Source organism: Lagenorhynchus albirostris, chromosome 14 (assembly GCF_949774975.1).
Source record: "Lagenorhynchus albirostris chromosome 14, mLagAlb1.1, whole genome shotgun sequence".
In the NCBI taxonomy this organism is placed as follows: domain Eukaryota; kingdom Metazoa; phylum Chordata; class Mammalia; order Artiodactyla; family Delphinidae; genus Lagenorhynchus; species Lagenorhynchus albirostris.
Window position 1 is genome coordinate 70,951,892 of NC_083108.1, and position 19,993 is coordinate 70,971,884.

General features: G+C 43.3%; 1 protein-coding gene across 11 annotated transcripts in view; it reads left to right on the top strand.

The window, feature by feature from the left end:
• The window catches only part of MYO1H (myosin IH), a 143,076-nt gene that overhangs the window by 105,604 nt on the left and 17,479 nt on the right, over positions 1-19,993 (top strand). For all 11 annotated transcript variants that reach the window (XR_009534733.1, XR_009534738.1, XR_009534739.1 and 8 more), the window contains 13 exons: positions 2,459-2,557; positions 3,674-3,787; positions 4,110-4,181; positions 4,840-4,959; positions 6,041-6,108; positions 6,444-6,549; positions 6,843-6,923; positions 8,884-8,975; positions 10,686-10,780; positions 13,830-13,876; positions 17,311-17,391; positions 18,538-18,643; positions 19,371-19,488. Coding sequence is in view for 3 of the 11 variants with exons in the window: in XM_060121163.1 (XP_059977146.1) it covers positions 2,459-2,557; positions 3,674-3,787; positions 4,110-4,181; positions 4,840-4,959; positions 6,041-6,108; positions 6,444-6,549; positions 6,843-6,923; positions 8,884-8,975; positions 10,686-10,780; positions 13,830-13,876; positions 17,311-17,391; positions 18,538-18,643; positions 19,371-19,488 (1,199 nt within the window). In the remaining 8 variants the exon portion in view is untranslated. The remainder of the gene's footprint in view (positions 1-2,458; positions 2,558-3,673; positions 3,788-4,109; positions 4,182-4,839; positions 4,960-6,040; positions 6,109-6,443; positions 6,550-6,842; positions 6,924-8,883; positions 8,976-10,685; positions 10,781-13,829; positions 13,877-17,310; positions 17,392-18,537; positions 18,644-19,370; positions 19,489-19,993) is intronic.

Sequence of the window (19,993 nt, forward strand, 5' to 3'; positions counted from 1 at the left end):
CTCAAAATACTATCTATAGCAGTTTCTTCCAACTAAGATAAAATCATGCATCGGTTATTATGTTTCTTTCAATCTAGACTCTTACTTCTTTTCATAAAATTAACAGTGTGAAGATGCTAGAGCAGTAGATTGAGATTAAATATTTTCGGTAAGGACACTGCATAGATGCTCTGTGTAGGCGTCCTGCATCATCTCAGCAGACGCACGTTGTCCATTGCTTCACTGTTAGTGATGCGAATTTGATCACTAGGTGAAGGTGGTGACAGATCTTTCCACTGTAGAAATATTTTCCATCAGGGTTGTTTTAAACATTCCTTGGTGATTAAATGTCATTCAGTGAATCCCCTGGGTATTCTAATGCACAGCTGCGGTGAGAACTTCTGGTCTAGTGTGATAGAAACACACTGTCTATCTGAGTCCACAACCTATGGTACTTCATTCTGCTCTCAGAACTAGTTTGGAAAAGACTTTTTTTGCACCTTCCTGCCTTCCATCCCGAGAACTGTTTTCTGCGAAATGAATGAACATCCTCCCTTACAGAAATAGTTCAGACCATTTCTATGAGCAATCCTAGGATGTAGTGTTGTACAAAGTGGCTTCCAGAATTTAACTTCCCAGCACTAATTTTTTTGCAACCGGCACTAGGGTGTGGGATGCTCAGGATGTCTAGCACCTCTCAGTGTTTGATGTCACTAGCACCTTTTTGCCCCAAGGTTTTTGGATTTTTCTCTTCTCTCTGGGCCTGGCTTGAACGGAGGTCACTTGGTAGAGTACAAAGCAGGGACATCATTTAAGAAAGAGAGCCATGTCTTGTAAAGTGAATATTGTAAAATGAAGACCAGCGTATCATAGTAAATCATGGAGGAAAAGACGACTTGATGGAAATTTATTTTGAAAAATGCAGCTAAATCAGGAAGATAAAAGAATCTCATAATCTCATTTTATACTTAACAAACTTTGTACTAATTCTTAAAGCAAAGAATAAATCAAATTTGATTCCTTTTCTTTTTGAGGACCTCATTTTTCCAACAGAGCTGTACGGGAGCATCACCTTTGGCTTTTCATAGCATGATCAGAGGATCAATTTGTTACACTCTTTGAGGACTTCATCCATTAAGGATGGATTTCATCCATTTAAGAGGACTTCATTTATGTAGGGCTTCTCCTAACCATTCGATTATCAAATCACTCTCTTTGGGAATGTATCATGCCTCTATCCTTGCAGATTTTTTCTGGCCCGATTAATTTGGCAAGATCCTCATGCCACAGTGGCTTTGGAAATGGCTCAAGCAATTCACCAGTATTATTTTGATCGATTTCATATTCTCCTGTAACTTTGGCAAACTTTGTGACTGCTTTGTAGTATATTTGCACTGCTTCCAAACCCCTAGGTGTCCTCTGAGGACTGACTTAGACTAGCCCTGCCCTTGGAGAGGCAAGAGCAGATGTTGCTAGTTGTGTGGGCAGGGATATTTGGGAGGTTGCAGATTTAACACTGGCCAGTTCACTGGTGAATGTTTTCATGGTATGACACCTTTGTTTTCCCCACGCAACAAGGAACTCTTTTAAGGTAACCAATCTTCAGATAATCAGGAAACTAGGAATACTCGGCACTACAAAAGCAAAACAACGACAACAAACCCTCATCTAGAAGGTTTTCTCTTTAAATTGTGATACTGGTAGTCTGTTACTGGTTTAAAACACAGCCTCTAGAGTTAATGGGAAAAGTCTTATTACACTTCCTGTAGAATCTGTGTTTCTCTAGATGCCGAACTTTTATTTCCTTGAGTGAAGGAAATCCTGCAGTGAAGTTTCTGATGTTGGTTGCTAAGTGTGTCAAGATTATTTTCAGAATTTAAACACTGTCATTTTCCTGTATGTTTCAGCAGATATCTATTGAGACAAGTGTTTCCAATGTATTCAGCAAAAATGGCAAGAAAACCTATTTTTAAAAACACACTAAAGATGTACCACTAATATGTAACTTTGAAAGTTTTCCCAGACAGATTTTTTTTTTTTTTTTTTTTTTTTTTTTTTTTTTTTGCGGTACGGGGGCCTCTCATTGCTGTGGCCTCTTCTGTTGTGGAGCACAGGCTCCGGACGCGCAGGCCCAGCGGCCATGGCTCACGGGCCCAGCCGCTCCGCGGCATGTGGGATCTTCCCGGACCGGGGCACGAACCCGCGTCCCCTGCATCGGCAGGCGGACTCTCAACCACTGCGCCACCAGGGAAGCCCTCCCAGACAGATTTTTAAACAAAATTACAAATAAATTTGAAAAAAGCAGCAGTTGGCAAATCGTCAAGTGCTAAACAGAATAAAATCCATTTTTTTCACAGCTCAGAACATTATAGAACTAGCTTTTTTGTGCTTGTAGAGAAAATCATTTTGATTAGGAGTGTTTATAAACCTAACTGTCCTTATAAAAATGCTGTTAAGAGACCCAATTCTGTGTCAACAGGGCCACTGTGCCAAAGAGTCGTCTATTAATGACAAGAACGACTGGAAAACTGTTTCCAATGCCTTTTCTGTCATCGATTTTACTGAAGATGATCTTGAGGTATGAGCCCCCCGAGGGCAGAGATGCCAGTAGTCAGGTCTGGGATTGAGGAAACCATCCTGGTTTCTTGGTGATTACACGGTAGGGTTGCCAGATTCAGCAGATAAAAACATAGGACACTTAGGTACATTTGCATTTCAGATAAACACTGACTAATTTTTTAGTAGAAGTATGTCCCAACATTGCATGGGACAAACTTCATACTAAAAATTAGTCATTGCTCATAAATACACGACCATGTGTAAAATAGATAGCTCGTGGGAACCTGCTGTATAGCACAGGGGGCTCAGCTCGGTGCTCTGTAATGACCTAGATGGGTGGGGGATGGTGGGGGGAGGGAGGTTCAAGAGGGAGGGGATATATGTATACATATAGCTGATTCATTTCATTGTACAGCAGAAACTAACACAACATTGTAAAGCAATTTTACTCCAATTAAAAAAAAGAAAAAAAAATCAGTCATTGCTTACTTGAAATTCGAATGTTAACTGGGCATTCTGCATTTCATCCAGCAGCCCTGAATCTTCCCAGTGCTGAGTTCCAGCAGGTGGTCATGTTTCCTCTTCCCCTTAAACCCAACCTCAAATATTTAATCCCCTAGAGTGCTAGGAATACCATTTATTTATGCTGCTATATTGGAACAAACCGGACCAAACTGTAGGATTTATAAACAGTTTGTTTTTACATCTTTTTGTCCTTGTTTTCTGGGTGGGGGTGGGTGGGTTGTTAAACTATTGATCTTTCAAGGACCAGGATATAATTTTTAAAAATATATATATGTATGTATATATACACATATGTGTGTATATGTATATACACACATATATCTGGGATCATGACATTTGAACATTAGATTGGTGGGGAGGCACAGGGTGATATCAAAATAGCAGTGTCTTGTGCTGGAGATGAGTGAGGCATCATCCTGCCCTCCGCAGAGGCTCTTTCCCGGCTTCCCTTAATATCTGGGGAAGGAGGAGACTCCATTCGTTCTGTGAGCTCCAGGCTGGAATTCAGGGGCGGGCAGTTCTCCCTCGGGTATCTCCCCTGATGACATTTATCAATTAGGCAGCCACCGGCTTCTCTCCCTGTCCTCCTCACCACTTCCCACATTCCTAGAATCTCTATGGAATTATTGCCAGTGTCCTACACCTGGGGAACATCTGTTTTGAAGCGAACCAGCAGGGCTGTGCCCGCATACCAGACACCCACGAGATCAAATGGATTGCCAAGGTGATGGTCCAATTTGGGAGAGCCCCGGTGCGGGGGGAGCAGACACTCTCAGAGATGGAGAGGCCGGGGAGGGGAGTGAGGCAGCCGGATGCCCACGTCCCAAACGGCTCACATCGTGTTCTCCCAGCTGACACTGGTTAGGAGGTTTAAAGAGCGTGGGGGTAGATGAGGGAGCGGGTAAAAGCCAGTTGGTTGAAAGACCAAATATGATCTGTTTTGCATTAAAGCACAGTTAGTAGGGCAGGTACACCTGGACCTGGAAACTCTTTATTAGTGAGTAAAGTTGGGTTACTGAATGGCATTTTGATTTCCATTTATTCAGCTCCTAGGGGTCAACCCATGGGACCTTCTGGAAGCTCTCACCCATAGAAAGATTGAAGCCAAAACGGAGGAGGTAAAAATGGCTCTAGGTGGAAATGTACCTGCCCTTCCCACCACTGCTGCCAGCAGGATGGTGGCCCTAGGGGAGGCCAGACTCCTGAATCCTGCCCACCAGGTCCTGTGTGGTCCAGCTTCTGGCAGCATCTCCTGCCTTAACTTCCCCATCCCCCAACATCCCACCATCACAAGCTCTCTGTGCCTCACACTCGCCCTGCCTTCCCTCCACAGTCTTTGCATATGCTGTTCCCTCTGCTGGAACACTTTTCCCTATGCTTCTTGTAGTTAACCCAGCCTTATCCTTCAGTTCCCAGGGATCATTTCTTCAGAGTCCTCTCCCTGCTCATCCCACCCCTACCCTGAAGCACCATATGTGTCTCCTTATAGCACTTGTCACTCTCAGCTTGAGAGCAACATGACGCTTCTTTGTGTGACTTGTTGAATGTCCCCCTGCCAAACGTGAGCCCACAAAGGCTGGAACTGTTTGTCTTAGTCATGTCTATGTATCAGCACAGGGCCTGGCGCTCAAGAAATAGCATAAACAGCACAGGCGGGAGGCGCATCTTTCCCCAGCAAGTATCCTTCCCTAGTCATCTTTAAAGCCTAGGTCGAACACTCAGGAGGCCTTTTAATTATTTTAACCTCTGTAAAGATGTACCTGTCGTTCTTCTCAGGTGATATGCCCACTGACGCTAGAACTCTCTGCCTACGCTAGAGATGCAATGGCAAAGGCCGTTTACGGACGAACATTTACTTGGCTGGTCAACAAAATCAATTCCTCCTTAGTGAACAAGGTTGGTCCACACACATTGGGTCATGTGCTCACTAACATGGTAATGTTTTATAACCAACCTCTTTAAAGAATTTGTGAGAATTGACTGTACGCTCCTGGTGGGCAGGGATGGTGTCTTTTCACGTCTACATTTCCAGTGTCTAGCACACAGTAGGCTCACAAAAATGCATGCTGAATGATCTTGGCTGGGTGTCCCCAAGTGTGGGACACACAGCATTGCAAGTATGCCAGGTGGCTTTAAGTATACACAGAAGCTTTTCCTTTTAACAGTATATTTTAATGTGTATAAGAAAAAACAGGCTGACTCCTTTGAATTTACCCCACGGGCATGTTTCCTTTTTAAGTGGAGTTATTTAAATAAAAAAGGGAGTTTACTCAAAGCTGGAAATTAAGGAAATGATGATATGAGGGCAACGGGGTACATAGATGTGGTGAGACTCACGGAGGAAGCATGCAAAGGACAGATTTGGATACATTGACTCAGTACATCATATACAATGTTAAATTGTGTCCCTTAATAAAAAAAAAAAAAAAGGCATGCTCTCTTTAAATAGCCATCCTTGCGGGACAACACTTGGTCCTCTGTTGAAAATGATATCCAAAGTATCTGCCTTCTCTCCTGGATAAACGTCTCCTTCCTGCTGTTTATAGCTTCCTTCTTTCCTTCCCTCCCTCTCTCCCTTCCTTCCTTGTTTTCTTTCTTTCTTTTTTTTTTCTCTTCCTCTTCTTTTCTCTCCCTCTTTCTCTATCTCTTTCTTCTTCTTCTTCTTCTTTTTTTTTTTGGATTGAATGTGGGATTGGGAGGCTGAAGAGGGCTGAAGCAAGGAAGTGAATCAGAGAAGATGAAGGTTTCACTGCTCCGGTGATGGATAAGGAAGCTGGGATGGGATCTGGGGAGGCTGCAGGCAGGAAGAGGCAGGCTGGGAAAATTATTTCTACCCTAAGATTCTTCTGTGAGCCATTGCTGGAGAGAGAAGGCATGAGATTTATAGCCAAGTCCCAGATTCGGGGACAGCTACCAGGTTTTGAGGGTCACAGAGTAAACAACCTTAACGATTAATGGTGTGTGTTACTTTGACTAGGATTACACTGGGAAAACGGTGATTGGATTGCTGGATATCTATGGGTTTGAAGTCTTTGACAAGAATGGGTGAGTTCGTTGTTACCCACTGGTTCTTTGTTTTTCTTTAAGGTCTGAGTCTGGTTTATGGCATCTCTGATGTTATTGGAATTCATTTTCCTATTTCTAGGAATTCTCCAGATTTGCATAGCCCCTACCTCATAGACTTTTCTAGAACCGGAATAACTATAAAAAATGCAAATGTCTTTTAGCTTGACTCTTCTGATCTATTTAGTAAATTATTTGTTTAATAAGGGCTTTGGTTTTTCTGTATGGAAAAGCATCCTTAAAAATAAGTAAAAGCAATTTTTTAAAACTTGGTCTACTCACGTAGCTTTAGTTACTTAAATCTTTTGCACCTCTAGTTTTGAACAGTTCTGTATAAATTACTGCAATGAGAAACTCCAGCAACTATTAATTGAGAGAACCCTAAAAGCGGAACAGGCAGAATATGAAATGGAAGGTATAGAGGTAAATGTTTCGATGTTTTCTCCTCATTTGATTTCTTAACCTAGCAAAAGACATTTACTTGAGAAATATTATTTCATTGGAGATTTTTCCGGATTAGTACTAAGGATTATTTTTCACTCCTTCTCTGCTTATTTCGTGGGAAGTTATTTTGATATTCAGCAAGTATTCTTTTTGAAATGTTAGAGATAAAAATCAGATTTGGGAAAAACAGTTGGAAAATCAGTTTAAAAGAATTATATTTGATGTTCATCTTAATCCTTCTTGGAGAATTTTTTTCCTCTTTGTCATTTTAGTGGGAGCCAATTCAGTATTTCAACAACAAGATCATCTGTGACTTGGTAGAAGAGAGACACAAGGGAATCATTTCCATTCTGGTGAGAAAATTAACATTGACTTGGGGCCCATTCAATGGTATTTACAATACCCGGAAGATCTTTTCCCCAGGCTTACAAAGGGTTAAGAGTGAAATCCACTGGATTATTGAAGAATGCGAGTTGAACTTTTTTGCTGAATGTTTGCTCCAGGCTTTAGGCCGAGCTTCCCCCTCTTGTTCAGATTCACAGACCTAAATTATAGCCCATCAGGAGATCACAAGGGAAGACCTTTTATCATGAAAGCATGCCTGTCTCTCTTCGATAGACATGGCAGGATGAGCCAGGGAACTGGGGACCTGGTTTAGGCACTTGGGGGAGGGGCTGCTTTCATGCTTAGCACTGAGCAGGGAACCAGAAGACTTAAAGGAAGGCTTTGTAGAGAATATCCATGGATTCTGAGTTGAGGCTCTGTGAGGTGGGCCTGTGACCTTGTTTTGAACTATTGTGACTTCTGAGAACGTCAGGGTCCTCAAATCCACGATTGTTCCACTTCAAACATCAACGTCTCTAACAAATTCTGAAGGCCAGTGAGAAATGACTTCCCTGCCTTGCCTTCCATTCAGGATCATCTGTACTACGGTTTGCCTCCCTGTTAATGAGAATTACCGGTCCCCTTCCTCCTCCTGCCTCCCCGACAGCTAACTGGTGTGTGAACCCACGATTCTGAAGCACAGCAGGGACATTGATGGGTGGTGACTGTAGTCGCCAGGAACATGGGCACCATCTCGATTCAAATCCCAGCCCTACTGCTTATTAGCTGTGTAAGCTTAGGTAGGTGTCTTAACCTCTCTGAGCTCCAATTTCATCATCTTTCAGTGGGTCCAGTGATAATAGCACTTACCTCAGAGAGGAGCTGTAAGGACAAATTAAGTGAAATAATACATGCAGAGGGCTTAGAACTATACCTGGTGCATGGCAAGCATTCAGAATCTATCCGTTCAACAAATACCTATTGAATGCTTACTTTGTGCCAGGATTCTGCCTTGTGCTTTGAGACACGGCAGTGGACAAAACAGGTCAAAACAGCTGCACTCAGAGGCTTTAAATTCTCGCATGGAGAGACTAACAACAAACAGGTGAACGGGCAAAATGCACAGATTGTGCAATGGAGAGACAAGCAGGAAAGATTAGATGTGCTGGAGAGGGAGGTTCAATTTTAGCTAAGATGGTCTAGGAAGGATTCTCTGAGAAGGTGACATTTGAGCAAAGACCTGAAGGTGGGGACAAGCTGCGTGGACGTCCAGGAAGCACAGACTGATGTAAGTTAGTACGCATACGTTCAACGTGCCTGCAGATTGCTAGACTAGTATTTTAAAATACCTTAGTAATAAGTACTTGTTTCTATTTGGTTTGCCATAGATGGAATCAGAAAGCATAGAAATGTTGCTTTGTAAGAATTGTTTCTCCAACATGAACCCAGCTTTTTAGTTGTTTTAATAAAAGCTACAGGGTTGATTCATTTTTTTTAAGATGGTCAATTAAATGTTATCACTGTTGAGGACCCAAAACGGGAAATAGACATAACTTGTGAAATAGGAAAGGTTAGACTCAACTAGTTTTACGGCTCGCTTTCCCTGAGGGCTTTGCTCCTAGTCAAAGAGGGTATGTTCTTGGCCAGCTGGTTACGAGTGGTTAAGAGACAATGAAGTTGAGTGTTTCAGCTGGTGATGAAAGCTGCGAGGTGTCCCTGGGAAGACTTTGGACACAGGTGTCAGACAGGTGGGAGAGTTGACTTTTCATGGAAATTTCCAGTCTCTCTGGTTCCAAGCTTCCCTGATCAGATTTGAGAAGTGGAGCACATGTGGTGGATTACCCTTCCTCCCCCAGAAATGTTCACCCAAACTTGTATGAGATGATATATTTCAATCCACTACATTTTGCCCCAGCTGGTGGAAGCATTTAAACTTGGAATTGATGGAGGGTGGCGCCATGAACAGAGACTTCTGTTTCTGTTTTGTAGGATGAAGAATGTATTCGTCCTGGTCCTGCTACAGACTTGAGTTTCCTGGAGAGATTGGAAGAGAAAGTGGGCAAGCACGCACACTTCCAAACGTAGGTGCCTCCTTGCGAGGCTGCTGCATGGGGGAAGGTCACGTAGAGTTGACCTTCGAACAACATGAGTTTTAACGGCGTGGGGCCACTTATACACGGGTTTTTTTTCAATAGTAAATACTTACAGTATTATGTGATCCCATCCCCTGTTGGTTGAATCCATGGATACGGAGGGCCAGCTATGAGTTATACACAAATTTTTGACTGCGTGGAGGTTGGTGCCCCTAAACCCCATGTTGTTCAAGGGTCAACTGTATCTCCGTTATCTTGGATATATGGACAGTGCTCTCCAAGAGTACAGATACTTCTTCATTCCTAGAAATATGATGATATGCCAACTGCACAACTTTTGTTGGTAGGGATCAAGCTCATGTGAATTCCAAGTAGAATTTTTTTTTTAAGATTTTGTGTCTTTATTCATCGTCATTTCATTTTGGACATGTCCACATGCATGAAATGTCTCTTCTTGATTCAGGTATAAAATTCATGCAGTGGTGTATGTAGATCTGAATTGTACAACCAGATGAATTATGATATTTTTGTGTACCCACATCACCATCCCACAGATGAAGACATAGAGCATTTACAGCACCCCAGAAAATCAACTAGAAATTTAACATAGTCTTTGAGACAAGGAGGAGAGAATTTAAGGGCATGTGCTCTGGAGTCGTAGGGAGCTGGTTATGAATCCCAGTTCAGCCACTTATTAGACACGTGACTTTGGGCAAGCAATACTCCTGAGTTTGAGTTTCCCCTTCTACAAGATGGGATAATTAATATACCTACCATATAGCATTGTAAATGACTACATAAATCATCTAGTGTAATTTCTGGCCATAGCAAAGATTCAGCAAATTGTAGTGGCTTCATCAAACCCCTTATAGGCTATTGAAAGGATAAATAAGTGGAACTGGATAAGTATATGAATCAAGAATGGGAAAATAAGTTGTAAGATCTTCACAAATGGGATCATATGTGGCCATGAGAATGAACAATCTATAATACATTCAATAATGTAGGTAAATCACAAAAGCATGTGATCAAAAGAAATCAGACACAAAAGAGTACATACTATATGGTTCCATTTCTATGAAATATCAAACCAGGTAAAAACAACCTCTTCTGTTAACTGTCAGGTTGTACCTGGAGAGGGCTCAAGGTTGGGAGTTCTCAGTGACTAGTAATGTTCTGTCTCTTGATCTGATGCGAGTCACACAGAAGAATTCAGTTTGCAAAAATTCATTGAGCTGTGCACTTGGGATACGTGTGTACATAATATATATGTATATACATTTCAAAAAATTTATAAAAAATTATGAATCACCAGGATCTGAAAAACAATGTTTCATCAGTATTTTAGTCTCTGAGCATCATCAAAATGTAAAGTAGTAAAACTGACTTTTAGGCATCACCTAGAAAAATGGAAGTTATTTCATTGTACAAATAAATGTGTTTCTGTGACTCACGTATTTTTTTTCCATTCCTCGGTGCTTATGAGAAGGAAGGATCTAATTTTAGAGAGACCTTGGTCTGTAGCCAGAAGAAATCGGAGGCAAGGTTTCCTGGGAACTGCCCTTTGCGGTTAGCTTTCAGTGCTGGACTACAGCTGATTGTCACAATCCTAAATAACTCTTTTGCTTTATATGTTGGTGCATTTTGTGGCAGTGAAGTAGAAAGTTTCAGTTCGTGTCTATTTCTGTCTTGCTGCAGCCGGAAGCTGGCAGGTCCAAAGTGCAGAAAGAGGATTGGCTGGATGGAGTTCCGGCTCTTCCACTATGCAGGAGAGGTCACATACTGCACCAAGGGTGAGTGTCTGTGGGGCACAGGTTACAGGTCACAGCCATGCAGGTGCCCCCTAGTCCACTGAAAAAATGCTGCACATCTGTCTCAAATGTTCCCTAGCCCCGCGTGCAAATACACCATTTTAAAAGTATTTTAAAAGTTTTTGCTTTTATATATAACCACTTTATTGTGATAATTCACATAGCATCTATTTCACCCGTTTAAAGTGTACAGTTCAACAGTTTTTAGTATATTCACTCTGCAATTGTGCAATTATCGCCACATTCTGTTTTAGAACATTTCCCCATCACCCCAAGAAGAGCCCCTTTACTCATTAGCAGTCACTCCCCATTTTCCCCCAGCCCCTCTCCCCCAGCCCTAGGCAACAAACCAGTCTACTTTCTGTCTCTGTAGATTTGCCTGTTCTGGACATTTCATAGAAATGGAATCACACAACATGTGGACTTCTGTGTCTGGCTTCTTTCACTTATATAACGTATAATGTTTTCAGGGTTCATCCACGTTGTCATTCCTGTTTAATTGCCAAATAATATTCCATTGCATGGTTACACCACATTTTGTTTATCGCTTCATCAGTTGATGGGCATTTGGGTTGTTTCCTCTTTTTCGCTATTATAAATAATGCTGCTGTGAACATTTTTTTCAAAGGATTTTTCAAACACTTTCTTTTGTCACTTCTGCTTTAGGTTCTAGATAATTTTTACTTCTAAATAAGTTTATTTTGCTAAAAAATCTTTAAAAAGTAAAATACTGTGTATTAGGTTTTTTCCCTTAAGTACAGAGTGGTATAAAAAAGAAAAAAACTTTTTAAATAGGACAAATCTCTCTATGTATATAACTTATTGATTTTTGTTTAAGAATAAAGTAATACACATGCAAGGCTAGAAATTTCTGACAGTACAGAAAAGTACAAAAGGAAAACTAAAAACCCCTTTTATTCTTAGTCTCTCCCTGAGGTAAATACAAGAACCAACTGGAAAATACAAATGTCTTATGCATATACTTACACACGTGGGGACGTGCACGTGTGCGCACACACACACATCTAAATAACACAGATTGTTATTTTGTGTTATCTCTTTTGCATTTTTCATTTAATGGATATTGGCAATCATTTGGACTCCCAACTAATATTCATTGAGCTCCCACTATGGGCCAGGCACTGTCCCAAATGCTTTACCTCTGTTGCTCGTTTAGACCTTACAGAACCACCCTGTGAGGTGGGTAGCCTTATTAGCCCCCTTTTAATCTATGAGGCACTGAACTCAGAGAAGTTAAATAACTTGACCAAGGTCACACACTCAGGCCTCTTGCCTCCAGACCTGCATTTGCTCTCCATAGCAACAAACAGATTCCTCTGCATTTCTTCTGAAAAGCTACAGGTACTCCCTGTGGGGCTGTGTCCTGTCATCTGTTTGATGGCCTCTGGTTGTGTCCAGCTTTGTCTCTTGTAAACACTGGTGTGTTTGACATTTTTGTCTATTCCCACTTAGCCAATTTGTGCACATTACATACCTAGGATAAATTCCCAGAAGTGGCATTGCTAAGTTAAAGATACTATCAAAAGTTCCTTTTGACCACTTCTGGGCGTATATCCTATTTGTACACCCATGTACATAGGAGCATTATTCACAATAGCCTAAAGGTGGAAGAAACTCAAGTGTCCATCGATGGATGAACGGATAAACAAAATGTATTCTATCCTTTCAATGGAACATTATTCAGGCTTAAAAAGGTAAGAGGGCTTCCCTGGTGGCGCAGTGGTTGGGAGTCCGCCTGCCGATGCAGGGGACGCGGGTTCGTGCCCCAGTCCGGGAGGATCCCACATGCTGCGGAGCGGCTGGGCCCGTGAGCCATGGCCGCTGGGCCTGCGTGTCCGGAGCCTGTGCTCCGCAACGGGAGAGGCCACAACAGCGAGAGGCCCGTATACCGCAAAAAAAAAAAAACCAAAAAACAAAAGGTAAGAAATTCTGACACCTGCTACAACATGGATGAACCTTGAAAACATTATGCTAAGTGAAAGAAGCCAAACACGAAAGGACAAATCCATTCCACTTACGTGGGGTATGTAGTCAAATTCATAAAGACAGAAAGTAGAGTAGGGGTTATCAGGGGCTTCAGGGAGGAGGAATGGGGAATTAGTGTTGAACCAGTACAAATTTTCAGTTGGGGAAAAAGAAAAGTGTTCTGGAGATGGATGGATGGTTGAACAACAATATGAATTCACTTAATGCCACTGAACTATACACTTAAAGATAGTTTAAATGGTAAATTTTATGTATGTTTTACCGCAATAAAAATGTAGCTTTGATAAGTCCAAATTGTCATCTAAAAAGGTTGTATCTTAGACATTGCTGATGCATCTTTTTTTTTTCCTGATGCATGTCATCTTTAGCTGGTTTTGACTTTATAATGCCATCTAGTTACTAATTTAATTACTAACTGGCTAGGTTTTAAGTGAGCATTGATAAGCCAAGTTTTAAAATTGGAAATAATGTGTCTTCCTTTGATGCCATTGGGTACCACTAGTCCAAGTGCTTGTGCTTGATTTTTGTCAGTGGTGGGGGTGATTTTCTCATCCATCTACATAGTCTCACCTGGCTGCCCTTGGAAATCAGCTCCTTTCCATTGTTTCAATGTCATTCATCGTATGTGTAGTTCTTTACTAGGGCACGTGTACAATACTCAGTGTAAAGACTCTACATTCATGTGATAGCTCGTCGGGGTTTAGCGTGCACCATGTGAGCTATAGGTCAGTTCTGAGGACCTGGTTCTTGACCAAGGATGGAGTTATCCCCCAGGGACATCTAGCAGTGTCTAGAGATCTGGCCTCTAGTGGGTAGAGGCCAGGGCTGCTGCTAAACGTCCACAATACACAGGACAGCCCCCCAAACAAAGACTGATCCAGCCCCAAATGTCAGTATTGCCAAGGCTGAGAAACTCTCATCCTAAAAGATTATTTTTAGAATTTCCCTTTACAATCAGTTGGGGCGGAATTGTATTTTTAGTCAAAAACATTGATTCAGGGATTTCTTATTCAATGTTTTACAGGATTCTTGGAAAAAAACAATGATCTCCTCTACAGACATCTGAAAGAAGTAAGTCTGAAACTTAAGTATATGTGTTTCTGATGGTTATGAGATATCACCTGTGATACTGACTTTGGGGTAGATTTGGCTTTCTGGATTTTTCTCTTCCATGCATTATATTAGAACTCCAGCATGTCACGGCCGGAACAGACATTTAAGATCATCTGTATGAACACTTGACTCAACAAACCCATTCATACGTGTGTGGTGTCCTTCCTGTGTGCCAGGCATGGTGCTAGCTCTGGGGTCTCAGTGGTGAACAGGACAGTCCTCGTTCTCAAGGAGGCTTATCATCGGGGGTTGGGGGCAGGGTGGGGAGGGAGGGAGGAGTGGCTGAGAATAAATACATACACAATTAAGTTATCCATCAGTGAGAAGTGCTACGAAGAAAATACGGAACTATGATTGAGAGGGACATTTTAAATTTAGTTTAAGTGGTCAGAGAAAACACCCTCGTTGAGGTGACTTTGAGCTGAAACCTGAACGAGAAGGATCTTGGCCTTGGAAAGATCAGGGGCTACTCCAGGTAGAGGAACCAGCATGTGCAAAGGCCCTGAGGCCCAGGTGAGCTCAGCATGTGTTCAGTGAGGGGGGCATTGAGAGCTCAGCAGGATGAGGTCTCCAGGGAGGAGTAGAGACCTTGTCTTAGAGCAGTGGGAATACACTGGGGTGAGACAATCCAAGGATGAAGAAACTGAGACCCAGAGAGATCATGACTTGTTCAAGATCATATCTCAAGGTGGGGCTGGAACCAGGTTATGCCCCTGGGGCTACCAATGAAATTCCATCTCTTTTCATATGCCTCACTGATCAGAGAAACCTTCGGGGTTTTTTAAGCCTTTATTTTGTATTAAAATAGTTAACTGTTTTTTTAAAAATTGGATCGTATTTAATGAGCTTGGTTTATGAAAAGCTTAAATAAACCTAGAGAGACATTTTCAGAGAGAACATGCAAACGGTTCATCTCAGGCGTGTTTTTTGCCCTTCCCTATTTTTCTCTACCACTTTAGGACCACTTGTCCCAACCTCTGGGATTCAGGATGGATAAACGATTCCTAACTTTGGATGTTTGCTCCAGGCGGTGCTCTCTGGGTCTGAGTCTCAGCCTGACCCTGTCCCAGCTGCGGGGGGGTGTCTCATGGCAGATTTCCCCATCGGTGAAGTGGGTCTGTTGATGCCTTCCTCTTGGAGTGGAAGGTCCTGTTGGACAAATGGGAGACAGTATTCCCCTTGTGGCTTTCCCCTCTGTGGGCATTGCCCATCCCCTTCACAAACCCATCCATGGAGGGTGCTTCCCACAGGAAGAATCTCTAAATCTCCCACTTTTTCCAGCAGGGCTGAAGTTCCTTGTACTTTCTGAGATGGGTGCTTTCTAATTTTTAAAATTTCCTATCTGCAAATTACTCTCTCATGCCACTGTGAGTTTAAACTCGGGGTGAGTTTAAAAAAATTCTTTTCTAAGTTTTAACTGTGGCAAGATACACTTGCATAATATGAAACTTACTATGTCAATCATTTTTAAGTGCACAGTTCAGTTGTGTTAAGTACATTCCCATTGTTGTGCAATCCACCTCCAGAACTCTTTTCATCTTGCAAATCTGGAACTCTGTACCCATTAACCACTAACTCCCTTATTCCCCCTCCCCTCCAGCCCTTGGCAACCACTATTCTACCTTGTATATGAATTTGGCTACTCTAGGTACTTATATAAGTGAAATTACACAGTATATGTCTTTTGTATCTGGCTTGTTTCACTTAGCATCATGTTGTCAAGCTTCATCCGTGTTGTTGCATGTGTCAGAATTTCCTTCCTTTTTAAGGCTGAATCATCCTCCATCGTATGGCTATAAGGAAAAAAAATTTGTGTGTGTGTCCAATTAAAATTTTTGAAAAGATATGCACAGAAGGAAAAATCAGACATACCAAAGCTGATGTCCTTGGACCCATGTCAACAAGTCCCTCTCCTGAGAGCCAGCTGTTCTAACCAGTTTATTGTGTATCCTCCCAGGGATGGTACAGACCACGACGTGTGTGTGTGTGTGTGTGTGTGTGTGTGTGTGTGTGTGTGTGTGTGTGTCTCCCCCTTTTTCTTTTCTCTTCATACACACTGTGCATGTGGTCCTGCATCTTGCTATTTTTTCACTTAACACCGTATCTTGGAGTTCATTCTTAAAGAGCTGGTTTGTTCTGTAGCAGACTAGCTGGACTGGAAATAATTATTGCTTTATCATGTCCAAGGAAAAATAATCAGATGGCCTCACCAAGTAGACAGAGCACGGGATATAGTACAGATCTTCCTCATCTTACATGGGTTACATCCTGATAAACCCATCATATATTGAAAATACCATAAGTTGAAAATGCATTGACTACACCTAACTACTGAACATCGTAGCTTAGCCTAGCCCATCTTAAAGGTGCTCAGAATGGTTACATTAGCCTACAGTTGGGCCACATCACCTAATACAAAGCCTATTCTATAATAAATTATTGAATATCTCATGTTATTGATTGAATACTGTACTGAAAGTGAAAAACAGAATGGTTTTGAGTATATTGGTGGTTCACCCACGTGATCGCATGGCTGACTGGGAGCCGTGGCTTGCTGGGCTGCCCAGCATCATGAGAGTGTTGTAAGCCCAGGAAAAGTTAAAAAAACAAAATTCAAAGTATGGTTTCTATTGAATGTTCATCACTTTCACCCCACTGTAAAGTCAAACCATCGTAAGTCGGGGACGGTCGGTATTTGAACATTTTCTTCTACATATGATTGTGGGTTTTTTTTAATTAATTAATTTTTTTTGGTTGCATTGCGTCTTCGTTGTGGTGCACGGGCTTCTCATTGCGGTGGCTTCCCTTGTTGCGGAGCACGGGCTCTAAGCGCGCAGGCTTCAGTAGTCGTGGCACGCGGGCTTAGTAGTTGTGGCACACGGGCTCTAGAGTGCAGGCTCAGTAGTTGTGGTGCACGGGCTTAGTTGCTCCGCGGCAAGTGGGATCTTCCTGGACCAGGGCTGGAACCCGTGTCCCCTGCATTGGCAGGTGGCTTCTTAATCACTGTACCACCAGGGAAGTCCCTATGATTGTGTTTTTTGTGTGTGTGTGTGTGGTATGCGGGCCTCTCACTGTTGTGGCCTCTCCCGTTGCGGAGCACAGGCTCCGGACGCGCAGGCTCAGCGGCCATGGTTCAAGGGCCCAGCCGCTCCGCGGCATGTGGGATCCTCCTGGACTGGGGCACAAACCCGTGTCCCCTGCATTGGCAGGCGGGCTCTCAACCACTGAGCCACCAGGGAAGCCCCTATGATTGTGTTTATTCCCCTCTTCTTCTTCAAGTGCTCCCAAGGCAGATGGCTCTGGTCCACTGTGCACACTTCTGTGAACTTTCCTGAAGACCCTTAATGATTTCTGAAGCAGCAAATGTGGTACTCATTTCTCTTTACCTACAGGTGCTGTGCAGGTCCAAAAACAGAATCCTGAAGGACTGCTTCCGGGTGGCCGAGTTAGAAAACCGGAGAAGGCCACCAACAGTGAGTGGCAGGGGGAAATGCCTGTGCAAAATTGGAAAGGTAGCAAAAATCACCCAGAGGGTGCAAGTGCTTTAGTTACCTATGCTTTTTAAGCTGTCCTCTCCTTTGTTTGGAAGTATCACTCTCTAAATGTTCTACTAAATATATATTTTCCAGGGTTGGAACCAGTGTGTTCATTTGCAGACATTCATTGAGCACCTACTGTGTGTCAGACACTGTGCTGGGCACGGGGGTATCTACCAGTAACGGAACAGACAGTGTTCCTGCCCTCGTGGGGTTTACAATCTAGTGGGAGATGGTATAGGAAGATACAGTAAGTCCCCTACACACAAACCTTCAAGTTGCGAACTTGCAAAGATGCAGACGTGCGTGCCAGCAACGTCAGGCGTGAGTGAAGCGGCAGCTCGCCCTCCGTCTCCCATTGCTGACGGTCCTTCAGCTCTACCGTCTCCCACCTCCTCTCCCTCCTCCAGTCAGTAACTCTTCTTGCCTGTTCACTCCATGCCAGCCCCTGTATGCCAGCTGTGGTACTATACTACTGTACTTTTCAAGGTGCTATACTGTAAGATTAAAAAGGTTTTATTATTTTTTGTTTGTTTTTAATTCACTATTTGTGTGAAAAGTATTATAAACCTATTACAGTATGGTACTATGTAGCCGATTGTGTTAGTTCAGTACCTAGGCTAACTTTGTTGGACTTATGAACAAATTGGACTTAATGTGCTCTCAGAACGGAATTTGTTCATATGTAGGGGACTTACTGTATCATCAAATAAAGAAAGAAATTACAGTAGTGCGAGTGTCATAGAGGAAGCTTGGTAACAAGGAAACAGGAAGGTGGTGGAGGGTGACTGGCTCAGCGGCAATGCTGGCTCCTACGAGGTGCTCACTTTGTATTCGCCAAGTGAGGGAAGCATCCTGGAAAGATGCTTGTCCAGCCTCCACTTGACCAGACTGAGCTTGGGCTTCTCAGGCCAGGACATTCAAAGCCTTCTCTTAATGGACAAAACAGTTTGTGACAGGTAACAAGCAAAACAGTCTGTCGAGTGTTCGGGTCTAAAGGGCCAGTCTTGTGATTTAACCAGTCTTCTCTGTATACATGGGGAGCAACCGTGTCTGTTTAGCTCATTCTCTCTCTCCCTGCAGGTGGGGACTCAGTTTAAAAACAGTCTGAGCAGCCTTCTGGAAATTCTCATCTCTAAGGAACCTTCGTACATCCGTTGCATCAAGCCCAACGAGAGTAAAGAACCCAGTGAGTTGCGAATTGTTCAGAACGCTGAGCTCAGGGAAATGAGGCTGGGCGGAAAACCGAGACGACAGTGGGGCAAGTCCTAAAAACCACCACGGGCTTGCTGCTTCTTCTCTGTATTAAATAATAGAAGGCAAATGAATAAGGAGGAGGGTTCCTTTCACGGTCCTGTGTGAGCTTTGCTCAGAGCGTGGCCAGTTGCAGGACTAACACAGCTGAGCCAAGCAGACCTCAGACGTGAGGGGAAGCAACACTGCTTCTCTCCAGCCAGTGAAGAATCTTCCAAAATGGTCTATGACTTGGGTATTTTCTAAGCTTGTGCCGTGGTCTCATAACAAAGCTGTACAGTCAAAGGCTTATAGAATCCATGCAGGAAGAGCGAATGAGGGAAGCAGACCAGCTGTAATGCAATAGGGGACGGAGGGGACGGTGGCCAGCTGGAGAGGGCACACCCTGTCTAAAGGGGCAGTCCTCCTTCCTTAGGGCCATTTGTTGCCATGTGGAGCTCTAGGCCCAGAATGGCCAGATCTCATGGATTTTCAAGAGAAACCAGAAATTCAGACTTTCCTGTAAAATTCCCCCATTAAGAGAAACACAATTAGGACCTAACAAAACATGCCTCGTGGCCAGACCCAGCCCACATATCGTCAGCTTGCAGCCTCTGGTCTGCCTTGATTGGAACAGAGCCACAGGGTCCTTCACCGTCACTCTTCCTTCTGTGTTTCCAAAGGCAAGTTCGATGTCTTCCTCATAAGGCATCAGATCAAGTACCTGGGGCTGATGGAGCACCTGCGGGTGAGACGGGCTGGCTTTGCGTACCGACGGAAATACGAGCATTTCTTGCAAAGGTAAAGTTTGTCTTGTTGATCTGAAGCCAGTGAAGTGTGTGGCGAGGAATAAAAGGCCATCCCCGAGGGAACTCCATTTGCTTCTTAACTGCTGTAGCGGTGACAGTGATGAACACTGACATTTCAGAGAATAGGAAGCTGACTTAGTTTGCCACCTTCTCTTCATTTCGCTAAGCCACTAAGTTCTTGGAATCTAGGAAGTACGAGACGCGATGCACAGACTTGCCCCCAGGGGGCAGACGTGGGACATCCACCCTTGGGGTCTGTACTTGGCTGGGGAAGGCCCTTCCCATGGCGACCATGGGTGCTGGTTTTAGCGCGGTCAGTCTGGGAGCAATCCCCTTGGCCGTGTGGGCTGTCCAGAGACACAGGTGTAGTGGTGATAACATGGGCGTTGGAGCCACAGATTCTTGGGTGGGAATCCCCATTCTTTCTCTTCCAACTGAGACCTAATTCCTCATGTGTAACACGGGGATTAAATCGCTCTCGAGGAGTTTGTAAGGAT